The sequence below is a fragment of the Neolamprologus brichardi genome, chromosome 9, assembly GCF_056152115.1.
Source record: "Neolamprologus brichardi isolate AB-2024 chromosome 9, ASM5615211v1, whole genome shotgun sequence".
Lineage (NCBI taxonomy): Eukaryota > Metazoa > Chordata > Actinopteri > Cichliformes > Cichlidae > Neolamprologus > Neolamprologus brichardi.
Window position 1 is genome coordinate 38,512,971 of NC_142112.1, and position 21,390 is coordinate 38,534,360.

At 41.3% G+C, this 21,390-nt stretch overlaps 1 protein-coding gene across 3 annotated transcripts; it reads left to right on the forward strand.

Moving 5' to 3' along the window:
* Nucleotides 1–658: 658 nt before the first annotated feature.
* LOC148101633 (uncharacterized) lies at nucleotides 659–14,150 on the forward strand. Of its 3 annotated transcripts, none has more exons than XM_087846597.1 (4): nucleotides 659–906; nucleotides 1,290–1,395; nucleotides 8,814–9,914; nucleotides 13,076–14,150. In XM_087846597.1, the coding sequence occupies exons 2-4, from the start codon at nucleotides 1,378–1,380 to the stop codon at nucleotides 13,634–13,636; spliced, it is 1,680 nt and encodes a 559-aa protein (XP_087702723.1). In that variant the 5' UTR covers nucleotides 659–906; nucleotides 1,290–1,377; the 3' UTR covers nucleotides 13,637–14,150. The 3 variants fall into 3 exon arrangements, with proteins under 3 accessions (XP_087702723.1, XP_087702724.1, XP_087702722.1); XM_087846598.1 differs by having other exon boundaries at nucleotides 13,079–14,150; XM_087846596.1 differs by lacking the exons at nucleotides 659–906; nucleotides 1,290–1,395 and having other exon boundaries at nucleotides 8,742–9,914.
* The last annotated feature ends 7,240 nt before the right edge of the window (nucleotides 14,151–21,390 follow it).

Sequence of the window (21,390 nt, forward strand, 5' to 3'; positions counted from 1 at the left end):
CATCTTGTGTTCTAACTGCTGTTTTATTGTCATTTAAATGCGAAGAGCTTCTGGAAAATAATATGAAAATGTTATACAAAGGTTAGAATTTTAAAGAAGGAATGGTCATTTGACATTAAACGGCTAAAAAGAGACACTGTATCAGTTTCTTACTTAAAGTCATGAACACGAGTATTTCTACTGCATGTTTTTTTTTTGGTTTAAAGTGCCACGTGCGTGACCTCAGTATGACCTGAATTTAGAACAGAAAAAGAAAGGTCATATATTACTGAGTTTAGTTATCCATAAAATCATCACATTCAGTGTAAGATTAAGGTTAACTATTGAACTATTCTAAAGTAAAGGCTTTAAAACCAAGTTGACGCTGAAAGTTTTAACATCACTAATGTCACATAACTTTGCAGACATGTGGCCAACAGTAATGTTTTATTGTTCTTCGCTATTAAACATTTGCACATAAATAGTGGTGGCGGTAATGCACCAATCAGTACCAATAAAATTTAAGAAGAAGAAGACGTTTTTGGATACAAATTGTAAACTCACTGTCTGACCCATACTCCGGAACAGTAGGAGGCGGTAATGCTCCTTTACGTTGGTTGCCAACCGCCGTTAAACACAACGAAGAAGAAGAAAAAGAAGAAGGGGGCGGAGCAAAGTGTTTGTGCAGGAGAGGAGTCGAGCAGAGAGAGCTGCTTTTTCACGAAACGGGAGTAAAGTAGTGAACTTAGAGGAGAGAAACAAAATAAAGTATCGATCATATACCACTACCAACGTTTGGATCGATCTGGATCGTAGCTGAGATCAGCGTGAACCACGTGGGTCTCTGCTCCCTGATCTGTTTCCTGTGTTTGGAAAGAGTTCCAGCTTCATCACGGAGTTTCTCTCGGTTTGTGGGCTCATCTAAAGGTAAGCACCGAGCTAACTTTACTGTGAGTTCAGTTCATGTTGAGTTTAGCTCCTGAATGAGGTCTTCTGCTGCTCTCCTCGGTGTCTGTTCACAGTTTATTGTGAACACGTTGAGAGAAGAGTGAGAGAGTGTTTGCACAGGAAGATGTTAACAAAAACTAATGAAACCGAGATGAAAGTAAACAGTGTTCATATTTGAAAGCACAGAGAATAAAAATATATTGTGTTGGTTAATGTGCAGCTCTATATATCTATCTATATCTATGATTGATAGATGGATAGATCTCATGGGTATTGTTGTCACTGAGGAGTGTAGTAATGTTTATTGTCTCTGCTTCTTCTTGTCAGGGATAAAATACATATCTATACTTTTTGTGTCCCAGCTGAGTAACAGGAGGAGAAGAGTCTGGTGGAGCAGCAGAGGAACAATTTCAGCCATTTGGACTCAGCTCAGCCACTACAGAGGAAACAATGACTTCAACACAAAAGGTGAGAACAATATCTCAGTTACACTGTTATTGAAACTGTGTGCACAGCTGGTTGTTAACAGCATGTTCAGCCCCTATTCTAGGTGTTTAGAGATGCACATAAGATTCTGAGGAGAGAGAAGCAAGTACCCGCCCTGGTTCCCAAGCCAAACGGCCAAAACCAGTTATGAGTAAAAAAAAAGAAGTGATTTTTATTTAATGTCAGGAAGCATAGCTCCAGGGTGAACCCAGGCCAAAATAATACACAAAACCAACTAAGTCCCGCCAGAGGAAACTTAACTAAACCCTAAGGGGAAAAAACAAACAAACAGATGACAATAGCTACTCCTCGCTTCCAAGCTCAGAAACAGGAGAAAAACAGTTCAAAAGAAAAGGTGGCATACCCCTTCAGCTTCAGCCTATAGATGCATAAGCACTGAACATGTACACATGATTGGTGGCTCTAACAGAGCATGCTTACATACATACAATAACAAATAATAACACAAGAATTTGGAATCCAGGGCCAGGTCAGAGTCTGCTGTCAAATCTGGTCACTCTCGCACTTACTCGTTTCTCTCGCTCTCTCCCGGCAGTTGTCAGTGCGGCTTTTTGAACCCAGTCACATGATCAATGGTCTAATCAGCAGCCCACTACTTTTCATTAGTGGAAGGACCTGCAGAGATTCTTATCACACTGTAAAGAAACACAACACAGCAGCTAACACAGACTACTTATGGCCATAACACCCCCCCTCCCCCCTTCCCAAGATCAAAACATCTCCTTTGCAGATGTTTTGACAGTTAGGAATAAAAAACTTCGAGACAGTGCATCCGCTAGTACATTCTCTGTACCCTTTTAATGCTGAATTTCCAGATTGAAATCTTGCACCAAGATAGACCATCTCATAAGTCTTTGGTTCGAATTCTGCATTTACATTAGGAACACGGGGCGACCGTGGCTCAGGGGCTTGGGAAGCGTATCTGTAACCGGAAGGTCGCCGGTTCGATCCCCGGGCTCTCTGTCCTGGTTGTTGTGTCCTTGGGCAAGACACTTCACCTACCGCCTACTGGTGTTGGCCAGAGGGGCCGATGGCGCAATATGGCAGCCTCGCCTCTGTCAGTCTGCCCCAGGGCAGCTGTGGCTACAACCGTAGCTTGCTTCCACCAGTGTGTGAATGAATAGTGGCATTGTAAAGCACGTTGGGTGCCTTGAAAAGCGCTATATAAATCCAATCCATTATTATTATTGTGGTCGGTATAAACAATCACAGGCGAGGGGCTGGAACCAACATACACCTGAAAATGCTGCAACGCAAACAGCAAGGAAAGGGCTTCTTTTTCAATCGTGCTGTACCTTTGCTCATAAACATTGAATTTCTTTGAGAAATAGCTGATTGGGTGATCCACAACTTGTTGATCTTCCTGTAAGAATATGGTACCTGCCCCGTTGGCACTGGCGTCTACCTCTAATTTGAAAGGACGTGCAAAATCAGGGGCAGCCAGCACTGGCAAACTGCGAGCAGAGTTTTGACAGCCTGGAATGCACTCTGACATGCAGAGGACCACACAAAAGGTTTTAACACACTAGTGAGGCTAGTGAGGGGTGCAACTACTTCTGTGAAGTTTTGGCAGAAACCTTAGTAATAACCCACCATGCCGAGAAAACGATGGAGCTCAGGCCGGGTACGGGGTGGGGGCAGGAAAATTCAGTATGGCTTGGATTTTTGCCAAAATAGGGTGTACTTGTCCCCACCCCACCTGTTTCCCTAGATACGTCACAGTGGCTATGCCAAACTCACACTTGGAAACATTGAGGGTGAGGTGTGCCCCTTCCAAGCGACGAAAAACATCAGTGAGCATTTCCGTATGCTCTGACCAAGTGTCTGAGTAGACAATAATATCTAGATACATCTAGATACACTTCACAATTGCTCAGGTTTAGTTTTTTCCTAGGTTCCCCCATACATACAGAATCTACAGTCACAAACAAAAAACACCGAAGTTACAAGAAAATACAAAGATCTTTTTTTTTTTTTTTAACTTTTATTTAACTTTTTTCCCCAACAAATACAAGACTGGTTCACGTCCAAAATAATAATACTGCACAGCACTAGAGTATTACAACATCATGTCCTTAATTATTGTCCATTAGGGTCGAGTTTACAAGTTACTCCCAGTGCTTCCAGTGGTTTCTTCCATTTGTCCAGAAAACTTCGGGAGCTCCCATCAATGTAATGTCCCAAACTGATCAGAGTCATAACATCACTGATGAGCGACTTCCATAGAGAAATGGAGGGAGGCTCAGCCCCCACCCATCTCAACATAATACTTTTCCTGGCCAACATTAACAGAGACTGAATTACATGCTCATGTTGTACCAGTGAAGCAAGGATATATCCCAATAAGCACATTAATGGGTGTTCTGTCACCTGCTGACAAATGGCTGTACTAATATTGGCACAGACCTCTTTCCAAAATGACTGAATAATAGCACATTCCCACAAGCAATGGAATCTAGTGCCCACTCTGACCTTACACTTGAGACAATTTGGAGATGTTCCCATATTATACTTATTATAAATATATGGAGAAATATATACGTTGTGCGGGATTTTGTACTGCAGTTCTTTAAATCGGTTACAAACAGAGATTTTAGATGGAAGGAGCAGGATTTTGTCCCATGCCTGTATATCTATTTCACATTTAAGTAATGTCCCCCAAGATTTTCTCAACCATGCCAGTTTATTCACAATTAGGGCATAAATCTCTGAATAAAACTTTGATACAAAATGTTTACGCTCCCTATTATCTAGAAAGAATTTCTCCAACCGAAAATGATTTAGCATTTTTTTTAACACATAATTTCTCAATTGCAAATACTTATAAAACTCAGTCTTTGACATAGAATACTGGGACTTCAAGGATTCAAATGATTTAAACTCACCATGTTTAAAGAGGACATAAAACCTCTTCACACCTACTTTATGCCATCCCACAAAGCTCGACCCTATGTTTTGCGGTAGAAAGTCTGGATTATTTATAAACGTTGACAAAATATTAAACGGAAGACTACTGTTAAAAAGTTTTCTCAGTTTTCCCCACGTCCACATAGCATTATATATTAGTGGGTTATACTTTATTACGTGAGGTAAATCATTTAAACGTTTCCCTAAAAAGTTAACAGGTGAGGATGGTTTACTTCCTCAATTTTTATCCATGGCAGATCAGAATATTCATGTATCCAGGCAGAAAGAAACCTCGCTTGTATTGAGAGAACATAATTTTCTATGTTTGGCACTCCCCATCCGCCCAGATCTTTCAGTAACTGTAGTGTCTCCAATTTAATTTTGGGTTTTCTTCCTGCCCAAATGAAATCCACCATAGCCTTGTTAATTGTTTATATATAATAGTTATATAGTTATATAGTTATATATAATAGTTTAATATCTTCTGATTTCAAAATTACAAACACCATGCCTATATAATATAGTATTTCGGTAGGATTACCATCTTAATGAGATTTATTCTTCCCAAAAATGATATTGGAAGTGACCTCCATCTTGTCAGCATCTCTTGAAGATCTTGAACCATTCCATGAATATTTTCTCTATATAAGTGACCAACATTTGTTGTAACTTTAACTCCCAAATATACAAAACCTGATGGTGCCCAGTGAAAAGGTTTAACATATAAAGGTTCAGTGTCCTTTCCACTACAAAGAGTCATTATAACAGATTTATCAAAATTTACCTTGTATCCAGATATAAGACCAAAGTCCTTGATACACCTAGTAAGAACAGGTAGAGAGTTAGCAGGGTCAGGCAGTGTCAGAAGAATATCGTCTGCATAGAGCAGGATTTTATGTTGTCTATCCCCAATTTTAACTCCAGGAACACTTGGATTTTGTCTAATGGCCAAAGGCTCAATGGCCAAAGCAAATAATAGTGGTGACAATCGACTACCTTATGCTGTACCACTGCTCAATGTATTTGGGGAGGATAGCAAGCCGTTAGTTAACACTGATGCTATTGGTGATTTGTATATAATTTTGATCCACCCCAAAAAGTTTTTTCCAAACCCAAATCTTCTCTCATAATATTAAATAGACGTCAAGTATTGTAAGAATTCCTCCCCTTAATAAAGCCTGTCTGGTCAGCATGCACAATAGAGCACATTACTTTTTCTAGCCTAAGAGCCAGTATCTTTGAAAGTATCTTATTATCAACACCAAGAAGGCTAATAGGCCTGTAAGATGAGCACAACTCCGGGTTTTTATCTTTTTTAGCTATCAATGTTATATTAGCCTGGTACATAGATTCTGGGAGTTTCAATTCTTCAAATGCTTTATTAAAAACCCTTAATAATAAACTATTTAACTTCACTTTCATTACCTTAAAAAATTCTACTGGGAGGCCATCTGCCCCAGGACATTTCCCTGACTGGAGTGCAGATATTGCTTTGTCCACCTCCATCAATGTGATGGGTGACTCCAGCAGGCTAACCTGAGCTGAGGGAATACTAAGTCGTTTAGAAAAAAGCCTGAGTTAAGCCATGTTATATCCATCTCAGACTGATATAAGTTTGTATAGAATTCTCTAAAGCACTAATCTGACGGTTTGCTACTTGCCTTTCACCATTCACATCCACAATAGCTTTGATAAAAGAACTTGATGAAGTATTCCTTGCAAGACAAGCCAAAAAGCGGTTAGGCTTATTAGCTGATTCAAAAAGCCGTCGTCTGGCAAGAAGGACGTCTCTTTCAGCCTTTCGCATTATCAAATTACGCAGAGATGTCCTGGCAATATTAAGCTCACTTAGTGTTTCAGCTGATTTTGTTACATAATATTGTTTCTCCAGCTTTTTTATATTATTCTAGATCTCTAACTGCCTTGTTAATCGTTGCTTTCTTTTATGACTTGTGTATGAAATAATCATCCCTCTCATGTAAGCCTTATAGCTATCCCATAAAGTTCTTGTGTCGATCTCCCCTTTATCATTTATTTCTAAAAATAATGTTGTTTGCTCTGTTATGAAGTGTATAAATTTCTCATCCAAAAGAGACAGTGTACTCATCTTCCAAGACATGGAGCGCTCAATATGTCTCATGGGTTGAATGGTTAGGACTACAGGAGCATGGTCAGAGAGACCTATATGACCAATATTTACCTGCTGAACTAACTGACTGATACACTTGGACATAAAAATATAATCTATACGAGATGCTGACAAGTGAGGGTTAGAGTAGAAAGTGTATTCTTTAGATAATGGGTTATAGTGTCGCCAGACATCTATAACGTCAAGCTCATTTATAATTTGCCAAAAGGTTTTGGAATTTGGAAAGTAGATTGTGGGGGATATTTATCCATTTTGGGGCATAGAACACAGTTAAAGTCACCCGCTAATATTATATTAGCACAGTCCATGTCCACTAATTGACTGAATAATACTGTGTAAAACTCATCATCCTGTGGATTCGGTGGATATATATTACCTAGGAGAACAATTTCCCCATGCAACATCCCTTTAACCAATATATATCTCCCATCATTGTCCTTGTGAGTGGCTGTAACACTGAAATGAAGGTTTTTGTGTATAAGGGTAATAACCCCCCTTTTATTTGTGGAGTAGGATGAGAAAAACATTTGACCAACCCATTCTCTACAGTATTTTCTATGTTCATCATCTGTCAGATGGGTTTCTTGCAAAAAAGCAATGTGAATCAGATCTTTCTTCAGAGAATTTAAAATTGACTTTCTTTTCATCACATTGTTGGACCCTTTAAAATTCCAAGTAGTTATCTTAACTGACATACAAGAAAAGCAATATATATTTTGTGCTGTTTAGATATTTAACCAAATCTACATTTGACCAGTCTGAACCTATTAACCAAAATAGTTGAACATAAAACAAAAACACTGGTTCCCAGCAAAACCTGAACACAAAGCCTGGAAACCTCAACCCTCCCCAACACAAATAACAAAAAGTAAAGCAAAATAAATTACACATCTAGGTGTACCCTGCTCTAAAGTACAGCTGTAGGGGGATACAGACGCGTAACATACCTGCACTGGAGTGTATGTCAAAAATCAAAGCATACTCTATACCATAGCTCGTTAACAGTACTGTAATGCTGTAAGCCTCGAGTTTGTAACTTACATATGAATGGCACTGTCGTGCACCAACAGTTTATTTAGGTCTTGGCAATTTGCTCACATAGTCCTTGACGTCCTGGGTGGTCGCGACGGAGATACTAGTACCATCAGGGTTAGATATTTTAATGATGTTTGGATAAAGGAAGGAATATTTGATCCCCGCCTCTCGGAGAGCTTTACGCGCATTCACCGACTCCTTTCTCTTCTGTGCCACCTCGGCTGAGAAATCCTGATAGAAGGACACTTTTCCTGCCTCTGTGTTTACGGTACCTTTAGCCCTGGCAGCCTGGAGAATCTTCTGTGTATCGGTGTAGTAATGAAGCCGGACCAGTACTGCACACGGTCCTTCCGTGCCGGTAAGCCTCCTAGGTGGTCCAGTGCGATGAGCTCTATCAACTGTAATGGCACCCTGCTGAAGGCCCAGGACTTCTGGTATCCACTTTTTTAAAAAAGTCCACTGGTGTGCTACCCTCCGCACCTTCATTTAGCCTGACAATCCTCACGTTCTGCCGCCGGCTCTGATTCTCAAAGTTTTCCAGACGCTCCATGGCCTTCTTAAGCTGGGTCTCGAGAGTGGCAATACGTGGCTCACTTGTAGCTGTAACATCTTCCAAGTCCGAGACCCGCTGCTCCACTGTTCCCATTCTTTCTATCAGACTGTCGAATTTCTCAGTGAGCTTGTTTATTGGCTTTATGACTTCGGATATCTTACTATCCAATACTTTCGATATGTTAGAAGTCACCTTGTCCACAATCACGTCATCCCGCAATGTACTTAGTGCATCCTCAGCATCGCACCTGGTCTCATTTTTGGAGCAATTGACTCCTCGTTTGCCCATTTCTCTCTTTTGCTTGATCCAGGGTGTGCAAAAAACTTGTCTAAAGACAATATATAAATTTCGAGGCAGTTTGTTGGCAAAATGAGCTAAAATACCAATATTTTACAGCTGTCCAGTGCAGAGCTGCTCAGCTCGACGCATCACATGACCCCCACAAAGATCATATTTTATCGACACACATTCAAACAACAATATCAGCAGTTGAACTCACAATTTTTTATGAAGTAAAAGATTTTCTCCTGTGATCAATATTTCTTCAATAATGTCATTTTAATTACAACTCTCATTGTAGCACATCATTGTAGTGTAATACTATCACCAGAAGGTGGTGGTAACACACCTACAACGTGTTTGTTGACCTCTTTGATTCCACTAATGGAGGGAGTTTCAGTTTGTTCCACGACTGCATTTCGCTCACTGCCTCTGTTTGTATCTCTGTCACTGCAGGACCAACATGGAGCGAGAAGTCAGCGCTCTCAGGAGGCCGACAAACCTCACAGAAAAAAGGGAGAGAAAAAATACAGCTGTGATGAGTGTGGGAAGGATTTTACTAGGAAGTCGGACCTGAAACGTCATCAACTCATCCACAGTGGAGTTAAAGCATACAGCTGTGAGGAATGTGGTAAAGATTTTCCTCGCAGTAGTGACTTACAACGTCATCAAGTTGCCCACTCTGGAATTAAAGCGTACAGCTGTGACTTGTGTGGAAAGTCTTTTACCCAGGCTGGAAGCTTAAAAACACACCAACTCATCCACAGTGGAGTTAAACCGTACACTTGTAATCAGTGTGATAAAGCTTTTGGTTGCTGTAGCAACTTACAACGTCATCAAGTCACCCACTCTGGAATCAAGGCGTACAGCTGCGACATTTGTGAAAAGTCTTTTAACAATCCTGCAAACTTAAAAAGACACAAAGCTGTCCACAGTGGAGTTAAAGCGTACAACTGTGACTTGTGTGGAAAGTCTTTTACCCGGGCTGAAAGCTTAAAAACACACCAACTCATCCATAGTGGAGTTAAAGCGTACAGCTGTGATCAGTGTGGTAAAGCTTTTGCTCGCAGTAGCTACTTACGATGTCATCAAGTCACCCACTCTGGAATTAAGGCGTACAGCTGTGACATTTGTGGAAAGTCTTTTAACAATCCTGCAAACTTAATAGCACACCAACTTGTCCACAGTGGAGTTAAAGCGTACAGCTGTGATCAGTGTGGTAAAAGTTTTGCTCGCAGTAGCAGCTTACAATATCATCAAGTTACCCACTCTGGAATTAAGGCGTACAGCTGCGACATTTGTGGAAAAACCTTCCGCTGGCTAGTCAGCAGAAATATCCACCAACGCATTCACACTGGCAATGGTGTTTGGTTCTGTGATCAGTGTGACAAACTGTTTGTGACACATAAAGACTTACAGGAGCACATGTTTACCCACACTGAGGAGAGACCATACAAATGTGACCTGTGTGAAAAGGCTTTTAAAACTCCACGTTCCCTGAGAAGACACGAACAGATTCACACCAGAGAGAAACTCTACAAGTGCAGTTACTGTGAGGTATGTATTTATATTTTTACAGTTGCAGTTATTTTGAAGTATTATGTGAATTAAGTTTCATTTCAAAGTAGGACTGGGCCATATCATACCATTCACAGTAATACCGGTGTAATGTTGGGCAACAATAAAAAAAAAAAAATGAAATACAGATACTGCACTATTACCACTATTTTTGGTAGAGCATGCTAGCGGGCCGTCGCTATTACAGTGTTTTTTGTAGTACACAGTGCTCGAAAATCTGTCAAACATTTTAGTACGACTTTGCTAAGCTACGGACCCGCAATGTTTGATGGATTTTCGGAGCATTACGGCTATTGTAGGCAGGAGCCTCGCGGAGTGATACATACTGTGCTTCAACATAATATTACCGTATTGTGTGTGTATAACCTCTTTTTAAGTTTTGTCGATATTATACATGGTTATGTTGCAGATATGTCGGCCAATTTCCACTTGAAATGCCTTTTGGTTAAACTTTCAGCAAGGAATTTGCATTTGCACTGTTACATTTTTATATAACTTTAATGCACATAAAAAAACAGCTGCTTGTTTACATTGATGTTTGGGGTTTTTTTGCACTAATAAAGTTGTGGAATTGTAAAGTATTTTACGGTGGCTGGGAAGTGCAAATCACATTTACAACATGAATAACAAAATAGCATTTCCGAAAACACTTTAACAAGTCCGCAACAAATTAACAAGTGGCCTTTGACGGAAAGGGATTGTCTGACATACCGGAAGTGACTCAACAATAGGGCTTTGGAGTTGACGGGGTCTAGATTTATGCCTGAAGTGCACTACCAGTAAATAATTTGCATTTACTGAGTATGTACTGACTGAGTACCACTGTTCAAAAGTTGAATAAAGAAATAAACAAATTTTTGCCTTTTTTTTTTTTTTTAAATTAAAATCACTTTATAGAACTTTACATCAGTTACAATGTAGAATCCATGTCATTTAAAGTTTACAAATGAAAAAATGTTTACATAAAATCATGACCGTATTTCCATGATATCACCCACTACTAAATTTACTGTATCTTTTGAAAAATTACCGCTATTTATACAGCACAAGACTTAAGAATATTTAAGAAGAGCAAGTTTCATTTTCCCCTGGTTTTACTACCACACTGTTCACCAAAACGCAGCAAACCTTCACCATCTTATCCAGTAGGGTCACCTCTTCACCCTCACATGGAAGAAGTAATCTGATTGGCATGGTGGTTTGTTTGAAGCAGGTCCCTTGTGTAGCGCTGGAACCCAGTCACGATATGTTTCATCCATTTCATAGGCTGGTTTGCTGCAATAATGCCAAATAATTAGCAACTCTATAAATAGATGGTAGTTCTACAAAATCATGGTAAATGGTAAATGGACTGGTTCTTATATAGCGCTTTTCTACTCATCTGAGCACTCAAAGCGCTTTACACAACTTGTGCATTCACCCATTTGCACAAGCACATCTTTCTAAGTGCTTTTTATAGCTAACATTCACACACATTCATACTCCGACGGATGCATCGGAGAGCAATTTGGGGTTAGTATCTTGCCCAAGGATATTTGGCATGCAGACTAGGGGAAGCCAGGAATCGAACCACCAACCTTCCGATCAGTAGATGACCTGCTCTACCACCTGAGCTACAGCCACCCAAGTAGGATGTTTGTTCTAATTTGCTATGAGCTCAGAGTGCATCACAAATAAAACTAATAGGCTATAAAGAGTGATATGAACATATTTAGAACTTACCGGAATGAAAATGTCTGGAGCACCAACAGATATTTGGAGATGGAAGAGAACTGGATATCAGCTCATCTCACAGCTGCTATCCAAAATGGACGCCTTCTTTTGGTAACATCCGATACACGAGCTGCCTCATGTTGCTTCCAGGTGGGGAAAGAATGAAAAGATGAAGAGCCATGTCACCAATCGTCTAGAAACTCCTCACATCGCTTTGTTACATTTATTACCCTGACGGTGCTCGCTGCACTGCATAGATGAATGGAAAATGTTTTGCGCATTTGGTGGCGTTAGCTTTAGCCTCTTCACTCCTTTTTGTGCATCCCGCGTTTAGCTGCTGCTTCTTCTTTCGCTAATTTAAAGGCGCTTTACCGCCACCTGCTGGGCTGGAGTGTGGACAATAACTGTTTTAACCCTCTCAGGCTCAAATTAAACTTTTAGTTGCTAATGCACAACCAAGTCCTGCAGTGGTACTTCTGAGTAAAAAAAACCCTCAAAATATGTATGTGGGGTAATCAGGTTGTTAGTTTTTAACTGTTGCAAATCGGCAACGCCTGCCTTGAGAGGGTTAAGGCCTGGATATTTTCTTAAGAAACTCACCGCTAAAAATCTGGACAATCATTATCTCACCCATACTCTTTTGTAAAATCTCTTCAAACATTAATTGAACACTACTTCTCTGAAAAGCCCTCGTTTAGCTGACTACAAATCACTTTTTCCGTACTACAAATGTGAAGTAAGCCTAATTGTTGAGTCACGTCCGGTATTTCAGACAATCCCTTTCCGTCAAGAGCCACTTGTTAATTTGTTGCGGACTTGTTAAAGTGTTTTCTGATATGTTATTTTGTTGTCATTTTTTTTTTTAAATGTAAAAGTATTTTCGGAAATGTTATTTTGTTGTTGGTGTTTTAAATGTGATTTGCACCTCCCAGCCACCGTAGTATTTTGCCTAGTGTCAATTATATCGTCAGTTATATCGTTATCGCAAATTTTCAAATGTTATTGTGATAAATATTTTTGGTCATATCGCCCTACTCTATTTCAAAGCTACACGAGACATAAAAACTTAATGTAAATAATATTCAGTCAAACCTGACACAAATCTCCTGAAATTTTCCCAATGTTGTAAAAAAGTAAAGTTTTAAAAGCTTCCCCCCTTTCTATCTAACATTCACACTCCAATGGATGCATCGGAGAGCAGCTTGGGGTTAGTATCTTGTGGCATGCAGAGTAGAGCATCCAGAGGTTTAACCACCAATCTTCCCATTAAGTTAATTACCTACAAATGAGTCATTTTTGCCCAGTAAGCTGAGTGTTATAATGTTAATAGTAAAATGTAAATACTGGCAGAGCTGCTCTTTATTTCAGGCGACGTTCAGGATAAAAAATGTTGAAGGAATTCCCTGACTTACACTGTCTTTGTTTAGAAGCAGAGCGACACAGATGGATCCAGTTCTCAACCCTGTCGTCGCTGTGGTGGTGGGAAAGCGTTTCGTTGTGACCTTTGTGGAAAAACTTTCAGTAATCAAGCAAACCTAAATCGACACCAACGTAGACACACTGGAGAGAAAATGAACTACTGCAAAGAATGTGGAAGAGGCTTCCCCACACCAAGTATATTAAAAACGCACGAACTCTGTCATAGAAGGATTAAAAAGCATGTCTGTGACCAGTGTGGGTCATCCTTCACCACTGCAAGTCAGCTTAAAGTACATAAAAGAGTCCACACAGGAGAGAAACCATACAAGTGCAGACACTGTGACAAAAGCTTCTCTCGATCAGATAAATGTAACTATCATGAAGGTACACACATTGAAGGGAACTTCAGCTGTGACCAGTGTGACAAGAACTTCAAGAATATCAGTTCATACTCTGAACACAAACGATCCCATTCTGTAAATAAACTGTTTCACTGTTACCAGTGTGCAAAAACATTCACCTCATTATCTGCTCTGAGCAAACATCAGCGTGATCATGAGACTGGCTGAAATCATTCTCATCATTAAAAATTGGTTCATGATGAATCTGAAGAGACAGACAGTGTTGCTGCGGATTCAAAAGTTTGTTGTGAAAGCTACTGTAACTTCTGCTGAAATCCCTGCTCTGTAATACATCAACTCTTCTAATACATGTTTTCTTTAATGTTTCTTTGAATTTTAATGCTAAAAATGTTATTCTAATTACATTATAATCTTTTCTCCTCTTGGAAACAGTAGTATTTAATAGTAAAAATAATAGTAGTAGTAGTAGTAATAATCATAGTGTAGTAGTAGTAGTAGTAGCATATGAAAGAAATGTCTGACTGATTAATTAATTGGTTTTGTATCACAGGTCTTCAAGCTGACCCACTGTAAAATCTAATTAGTTTACAGAACTTAAAAAAAACTATGTAAACTCGTTGCCTCAAAAAAAATTGAGTAACGTTTTACTCAAGATGATTAAGCTAGGGCAACTTACCCATTTTTAGTACACTGTACATCCTCTTTAGTTCCCAGAATTAAAAAAAAAAACGATGTAAACTCGTTGCCTCAAAAAAACTAAGTAAAGCTTACTTAAGATGACTGTTAAGACAACTTATTCATTGCAAGTCTGCAGTATTAAGAATCCTGTCGCCCCTCAACGCAGCCTCTCACACTGCGCACACACAAACACAGAAATGAAAGAGAAAAGGTGGAGCAGCACAGCGTGTGATCTCAAGAGATGGAGGCACAACTTGTAGGATGAGGCAAGCTCATCCAAGTACGTAAGTGTAGAGCTGCCAGCCAGGCAAAAGAAAAATAGAGCTATATCACGTTATAACTTGAAAAGTTTATTGTTCTAACAATATACTTTTGATGTTCGTACAATATAATATTTATATTGTACGAACGTGATAATTTTGTATATTATAATAACATGATATTATATTGTACAAACATTAAAAGTATATTGTTAGAACAATGAACTTTTCACGTGATAACGTGATATAGCTCTATTTTTCTATTTTTATTTAGAGAAAACTTACCATTTCCTCAGGTTACACGAGTTCAGTTGTTTCACGCTGAAAAGTTGGTTTGTTTTGGCTCTCACTGAAGACACCGACACTGAAGACATAGCTGTTCTTTTGAGCTGCTTTTAAGCGAAACATTCTTAGTATATGAGGCCAAGGCTGTTCATCCTCTTCAGCTCTAACGTAGACGACTGGCTCTGCCATGTTTCTTCTTTCCATGTGTCCGCTACTTTGAAACGCTCGGGCCGCTCTGCCCGCCACAGTTTCAAACTGGTCATGTGACTGCAAGGCCACATCTGATTGGTAAAAAGGTTACCGGAAACTCCACTGGCGGCATGTTATCTAATGTGTTAAACTAATTTTTTTTTTTAAAAAGTAACGAGTCGAATTTTGCAAATGTAGCGGAGTAAAAGTACCGTTTCTTCTTCACAAATGTACTCAAGTAAAAGTAAAAAGTATCGTGCAAAAAAGGTACTTTAAAAGTAAATTTTTTTCAAAAACTTACTCAAGTAAATGTAACGGAGTAAATGTAACTCGTTACTACCCACCTCTGCCAGTCATATGGTAACTTGAACTGAACTAAAGCGCAGTAACCCAGAGTGGAGGCAAAAATAACGTTTCAACAAGGTAATAAAAGGGTACACTTAGCAGTGGCAAATACACAGTGGCTTGGCTAACGTGGTGTGGCGGTGAGCAACCAGGGAAATAGGACGGCAAGGTCAACTGGAGTGAGGCAGGTATGTACTGGTCACACTGAGGAGAGAGGAGAACAGAGTTAGAACGAGAGTCCAGGTGGTTTTCGGAGAAGGTGAGTATGACAGATTTTCCCAGCTTACTTGCAGGAGAAGTGGTAGAGGTGTTGAGGGAGAGGATTGTGAGTCCAGGAGAATTCGAGGAGGCGAGACTGCTGACCTGGGTTCCGTTGATTCCGAGGTGCTGAGAGGGCAGGCAGTTGAGGCACAGAGAGATTTCCAGAGAGCCAGTGTGAAGCCAGAATCTGTCATGGTCTGGGCGAGCCTGAGTAACTTTCCACAGCATCAGCTCTCCTCCTCTGGGTGGAGCCCTTCCTGCCCCTCCCCGTTCCTCAGCTTCAGGCAATTATTCTGGCAGTATTTAGGAGCAGCGCACACAATGAGTCTTCGCCAGATCGTCTGCTAACCTCATCGGTACCTGGACTCGTCATTCCAAACCCTGCCATAGCCTTGCTTCTGGATTCCGGTCAGCTGCTGCTTAATCCTTTTCAGACAAACTGCCATTCTCACCTGCCTGCCTCCCTGCGCACCTATATTGGACTCAGCACCCGCCTGGACCTCGCCTCGCCTCCACCTCCAGCTAATCCCCGCCTGCAAACACGTAAGCCATCCCAGCTTGTCAAAGGGGGAAACACTCACAACTCCTTGGACTGTTCTGATTTTCCTCTCCTACGTTTCAGTGCCCTGGTCTGACACAGTTTCCACCAGCCCCACTCCAGTCTCAGCAGTTTAGTGACCTGACTGTTCCATGCTCGCCCTAGGCCCGCACCTCACAGACGCCACGCTTTTGCACAAAGCTTAATCTTGTTTTTTGTCTTGAATATTTATGTTAGGAACACTTGTAAATAAAAGTTTTTGTTTTTGCAAATCACTTCGAGCTTCCGGTCTTTGGTTCTGCACCTGAGTCCATTCCCCGCCACGGGCCTCTGAGCCCTGACAGAATCAAAGAGGTGAGTGTTAGTTCTGCACCGTGGAGTGTCCTGCAGCTCAAGACAAACAACATAAGCATAACATTTTTGAGAGCGTAAGCATGAAACATGGGAACCGGTTACCAACATCAGGCAGTTGACGAACTGGCAGAGAAGAAACGTCAGCATAGAGCTTAAGCCTGATTGACTCAGTTAGCTCCAGGTGAGTGAAGCTGTGGTGGCCCTGCCCATGGGCAGATCTAAGGAGCCTCAATTTCCAGGCACTCACCCAGACCATGACACTAACAATAACTTTAACCTGTGCAACAAAAATAATACAGTCAGTACTTGTTTTTATTTGCAAAGACGTGCACCCTCTGAAATAAAGGATTTCGTAATATGATTATATTGCTGTGCCAAAGTTGTATGAAGAAGTCAAAGTGACAGTGCTGGACTTTCTCAGCTCAGCAGAGACAATTGCTTTGACATCCGACGCTTGGACTTCGAGAGCCACTGAATTATACGTAACCTTTACAGCACATCACATAACTGACCAGTGGAACCTTCAGTCCCATGGACTACAAACCCGAGCCATGCATGACAGTCACACGGGTGTGCAAATTGCAGCGTTACTAACTGATGCTGTGGCTGAATGGGGATTGAATGCAAAATACCTTGTTGTTGTTACCAATAATGCACCAAGTATGGCTGTTGCGGCTAGACTTGCAGGCATGACGCACGTACAGTGTTTTGCACCCAGTCTGAATCTCGCCTCATAGAAAGCAAGGACAATACAATCTATGGTGCGACGTCTTGGGAGGATCCAATGTGCAACAGCTTTTTTCAGGCGCAACACCACAGCCAGCAATCAGTTGAAACAGAAACAGCACTTCCTTCAGTGACCAGTTCACAGATTAATGATGGACATAATTATAAGATGGGACAGTTCCTGTGATATGATAGAAGGATTTTTATAACAGCAATCGGCCATCTGTGCAACTCTGCTTTGTGCACAAGTCAGTAAGAGTGAAAAAGAAATGTTCACATTACCATTACTTACTACTTACCATGTTCACTGGTAATTGAACTTAAGGGGGCCAGATGTTGCCTTTCCAAGATGGCGCTGTCTCTCGTTTCTGAAATATCTTAACACACCCCCGTTCTCTGCTAGTCATCGGGGCGGGGGGGCTGGGAAGAGATGCTGGCTGTCCGATTGGCCTCCCTGCTGCTGCGGAGCCTGGGCGGTCTGCTTGCCTCCACCCCGGAGGGAAGGGTAACATCTCTTGGGTCTGGGTGCCGTTTTCCCCTCTGGGGGCGAGGATACCTGGACCCGGGGTATAGAGTATGTTTGGGGAGTGTGATTGTGTGTACATGTCCATTTACATTTATTCCTACGTTGGGTGAGTGCTGAGTGTTTGTATATGTGTGCATGAGGGTGGGAATGCATGTCTGTGTCTGTGTGTGCCTGTTTGTCTGTGTCTGTGTGTGCCTGTTTGTCTGTGTCTATATGTCAGGTCGGGTCTTAGACTCCACCTCTCTGGGAACTCCCAGGCCCTCCAAAGTGTGGAGGCCTATCTCCCCTCACCACACTCCCTGCCGGTGACTGATGCCCTCAGGGGTCGGTGCATTGGTGGTTCTTGGTGTCCAGGGCTGGGCGCTCAGGTATGTGCCAGCTCACTCCCGGTGGCTACTTGGCGGGGCCTGGCGCCTGCTGCTCGGTCAGGCCTCTTCCGGGGCGCGGGGGACCCTCGGGCTTCCGGCCTCTGTGCCTGCGGCTCGGTTCACTCTGGCACAGCTGGCTGCCGGCAGAGCCGGCGGGCACGCCGGTGCAGCCCCCTCTAGCTTCTGCCCGGTGGCTACTGGGTGACCCCTCGTCTGGGGATCCTCAGCCCTTCCCATGAAGGTGGCACGGATGCCCCTCCGGTGGTCCTCCTTGGGCTCTTGCACTCTGGGGCCTCTGGATGTCTGGGGCCTGGATCTCCTCCATGCCTGCTTCATGCCCTGGGGGACAGGGCTATGGCTCTCTACATCCTCTTGCAGACCATTACATGGGGAAACCATTTGAATGCAAGCGCGCCGACCCACACAGGTGTGCACACGGGTGTTCACTGTTCGTAGACTTAAATCACACCTTTCTTGGCTGCTACTTCAAAGCACATTGTGCGCTGTCTGTCCTGCGTGCTGCACAACAACATTCAATATTTAGTATTTACTGCTGTTTACACTTAGCTAGATTAATGCGATGGTGTTGCGTTTAGTATGTTGCTTTGTTTTGTTTTTTTTGCTTGTTTTCTATTCTTTTTCTCTCAACAGGTGATCCCGGAGATATTTCCCCCCCCCCCCCCTTTCTCACTGTCCCTCTCCCCTTCTGTTTTTCTTTTCCTTCCTCTTTCTTTCTCCCTTTCCTATCCCTCACTCATGTCTGTCCCGTCTGTAACAACTTAAAATAAAATAAAATAAATAATTTAAAAAAAAAAAAAAAAAGAGTGAAAAAGAAATGTTCACATTACCATTACTTACTACTTACCATGTTCACTGGTAATTGAACTTAAGGGGGCCAGATGTAGCCTTTCCAAGATGGCGCTGTCTCTCGTGTCTGAAATATTTATGTATTGTGTTTATAGTGGTGTCCCTGCTAAGTTTTAAAGAGCCACTCGCTGTTGGTGTATGAGCGACAGAAAATTCTTAATATTTGTGACTTACTGCTGATGCTCCCCTGCGTTAGCCAGCGATTTGGAGGACTCCCACTGCCTCTGGTGTCAGTCTGAATTGATGTGATCCACCCTGGAATCCTTTGAAATGGAAGCGCTGGAGAAGTGGATGTATATGTGGCAGATCAGATCTTGGATGTGGCGTGTCCTTGCCATCAGCGATCTTGGCTGTTTAGAACTTTTCTCTGCCCTCAAACAGCGCTGCCTTCTACCTGTTTACCCAACGTTATCGGAGCATGCTCACCTGACGCGGTTTTATTGGTCACCATGCTGACAAAATATGAGGGGAGCTAGAGCACATATAAACCACTTGCAAGTACTGCATATTAAACCTGCTCAACACTGGCCCCAGCCAGTTTCTTTCACAATAGATCATAAGAAAATCATAACCGCTTATTCTACTAAAAGATGAAAGAGAAAACAAACATTCTAATCAATTAAGCTTAAGCATACAAGCAATTACTTATGAATAAATTTTAATCATAGCTAAATCAAACTCCCTGAATGTCCTAACATGATCATAAAGCCCCTTATTTCAAATTAAACACCAAATCCCCCCTTCTTGACACACCTCATTTGTCAAATAAGCTAAAACCAGCTACTAAAACTGAAAATACTTCACAGGAAAAGCTTAGTCACGTCATTTCTCTAAAACTCTCAGCAATTCTCCTCTAGGGTATATTTGCTCCGGGCCTCCAAACCTGTATTTAGGAATAAAATCAGCCTAATCATCATGTTAAACCTTTTACACCACTGGCTCCATTCAAACCTGCCTAGAAACAACACTACTTTGCTCCTGCTTTAAAGGAAAAACCCTTGGTCATTTCGTCAAGTGTTTGTTATTCTATAACTGCATTTTATATGAAAAGTCTATCAATCTCCTATGTGACTCATAAATATTACTTTTGTTTTAGTTATTTTCCTCTATAAACTTCAATTAACTTCTGCAGTGGCCTATTTTGTTAATGGTATGAGTTATATCAAAAAGTTTCTCCCCTTTAGCATTTGGCATTTTCCCAACAATATAATGTACTGCCATAATCCAAACCCAGTCAATAAAACAGAATTTTCTCAAAGCAAACATTAGCAACCCAAAATCAGCAGCCAAAAGATTAAGTCTGCAAAGCATCCCCTTTCTCTCCCCAACCTAGTCAATTGTTTGTCCCCTTTTATTCATGCTAACCCACATTCACTAATTCACACACATTCACTCAAAAGAAAAAAACAACTGTCTATCATTTTTGGTCTGGATTGACACATGGCAATCCTTTTAGACATGAACTCCCAGGTTGCCACATGTGGCTTCTCCTCAGCCAGTTGTAATCTGGAGAAGGTCACCTTATATTTGCTGTCCCGAAGCACCATGCAGGACAGACGAGCTCTACAGAGGGTTGTGCGTTCAGCTGAGCGCACCATCCGCTCCGAGCTCCCTGACCTGCACTCAATCTACAGCAGGCGGTGCTGGACCAAGGCCAGGAAGATCGTGAAGGACCTCAGCCATCCCAACAACGGACTGTTCTCTCTGTTGAGGTCAGGAAAGCGATTCCGCTCCCTGAAGACCAACACAGAGAGACTGAGGAGGAGCTTCTTCCCGCAGGCGATACGGTCTCTCAATCACACCACCACACAGTACTGACCCACACATATAGTTCTTACACACACACTGGACATTCTGGACATTTGTTTACACTTCATCACTTTAAGCATATTTGCACTGCACAAGACACTGTATAATGTGGATTGCAGCTGCTGTTATTGTGTGTATATATATTTATATTTCTCTTACATTCTTATAAATGTCTATACTTTGTATTTTGTTGTACAGTTATCTTATTTTCAACTTTAATTTATATATTTTTATCTTATTCTTTCCCAGTTAAATTTACCCTTCATTCTAATTTGTGTTGTACAGTTATCTCATTCTTAACTTAATTTTTTTATATTTTATTTTATTCCTTCCTGGTTAAATTTACCCTTTTTTATTTTCATATTTATTTATTTCCTATCTTATTCATAGCCTTTTCTTTTTTCTTTAGGTCACGAGCAGTTGTCCAAGCATTTCACTACATATCATACTGTGTATGACTGTGTATGTGACAAATAAAAATTTGAATTTGAATTTGAAAAAAATTTCAACGCTGTTAATTCAATCTTGCAGGCCTGCTTACAAAAAATGAGAAAAAAAGAGAGCTTTTTATTAGCTCATCAAAACACGACACATAATCACCTGACAGGTTTTCTCTAAGTACACTGTTACAATTTTAAAGGGCCCAATTCTAGACATGTCCATGTTTAATAAAACTCCCTCTATTAAAATTGTCACGTCCGGTGTGGCAGACGTGTGGAGTTGTAGAAAGGACCCAAAAGGCGGCAGCTCTGGCG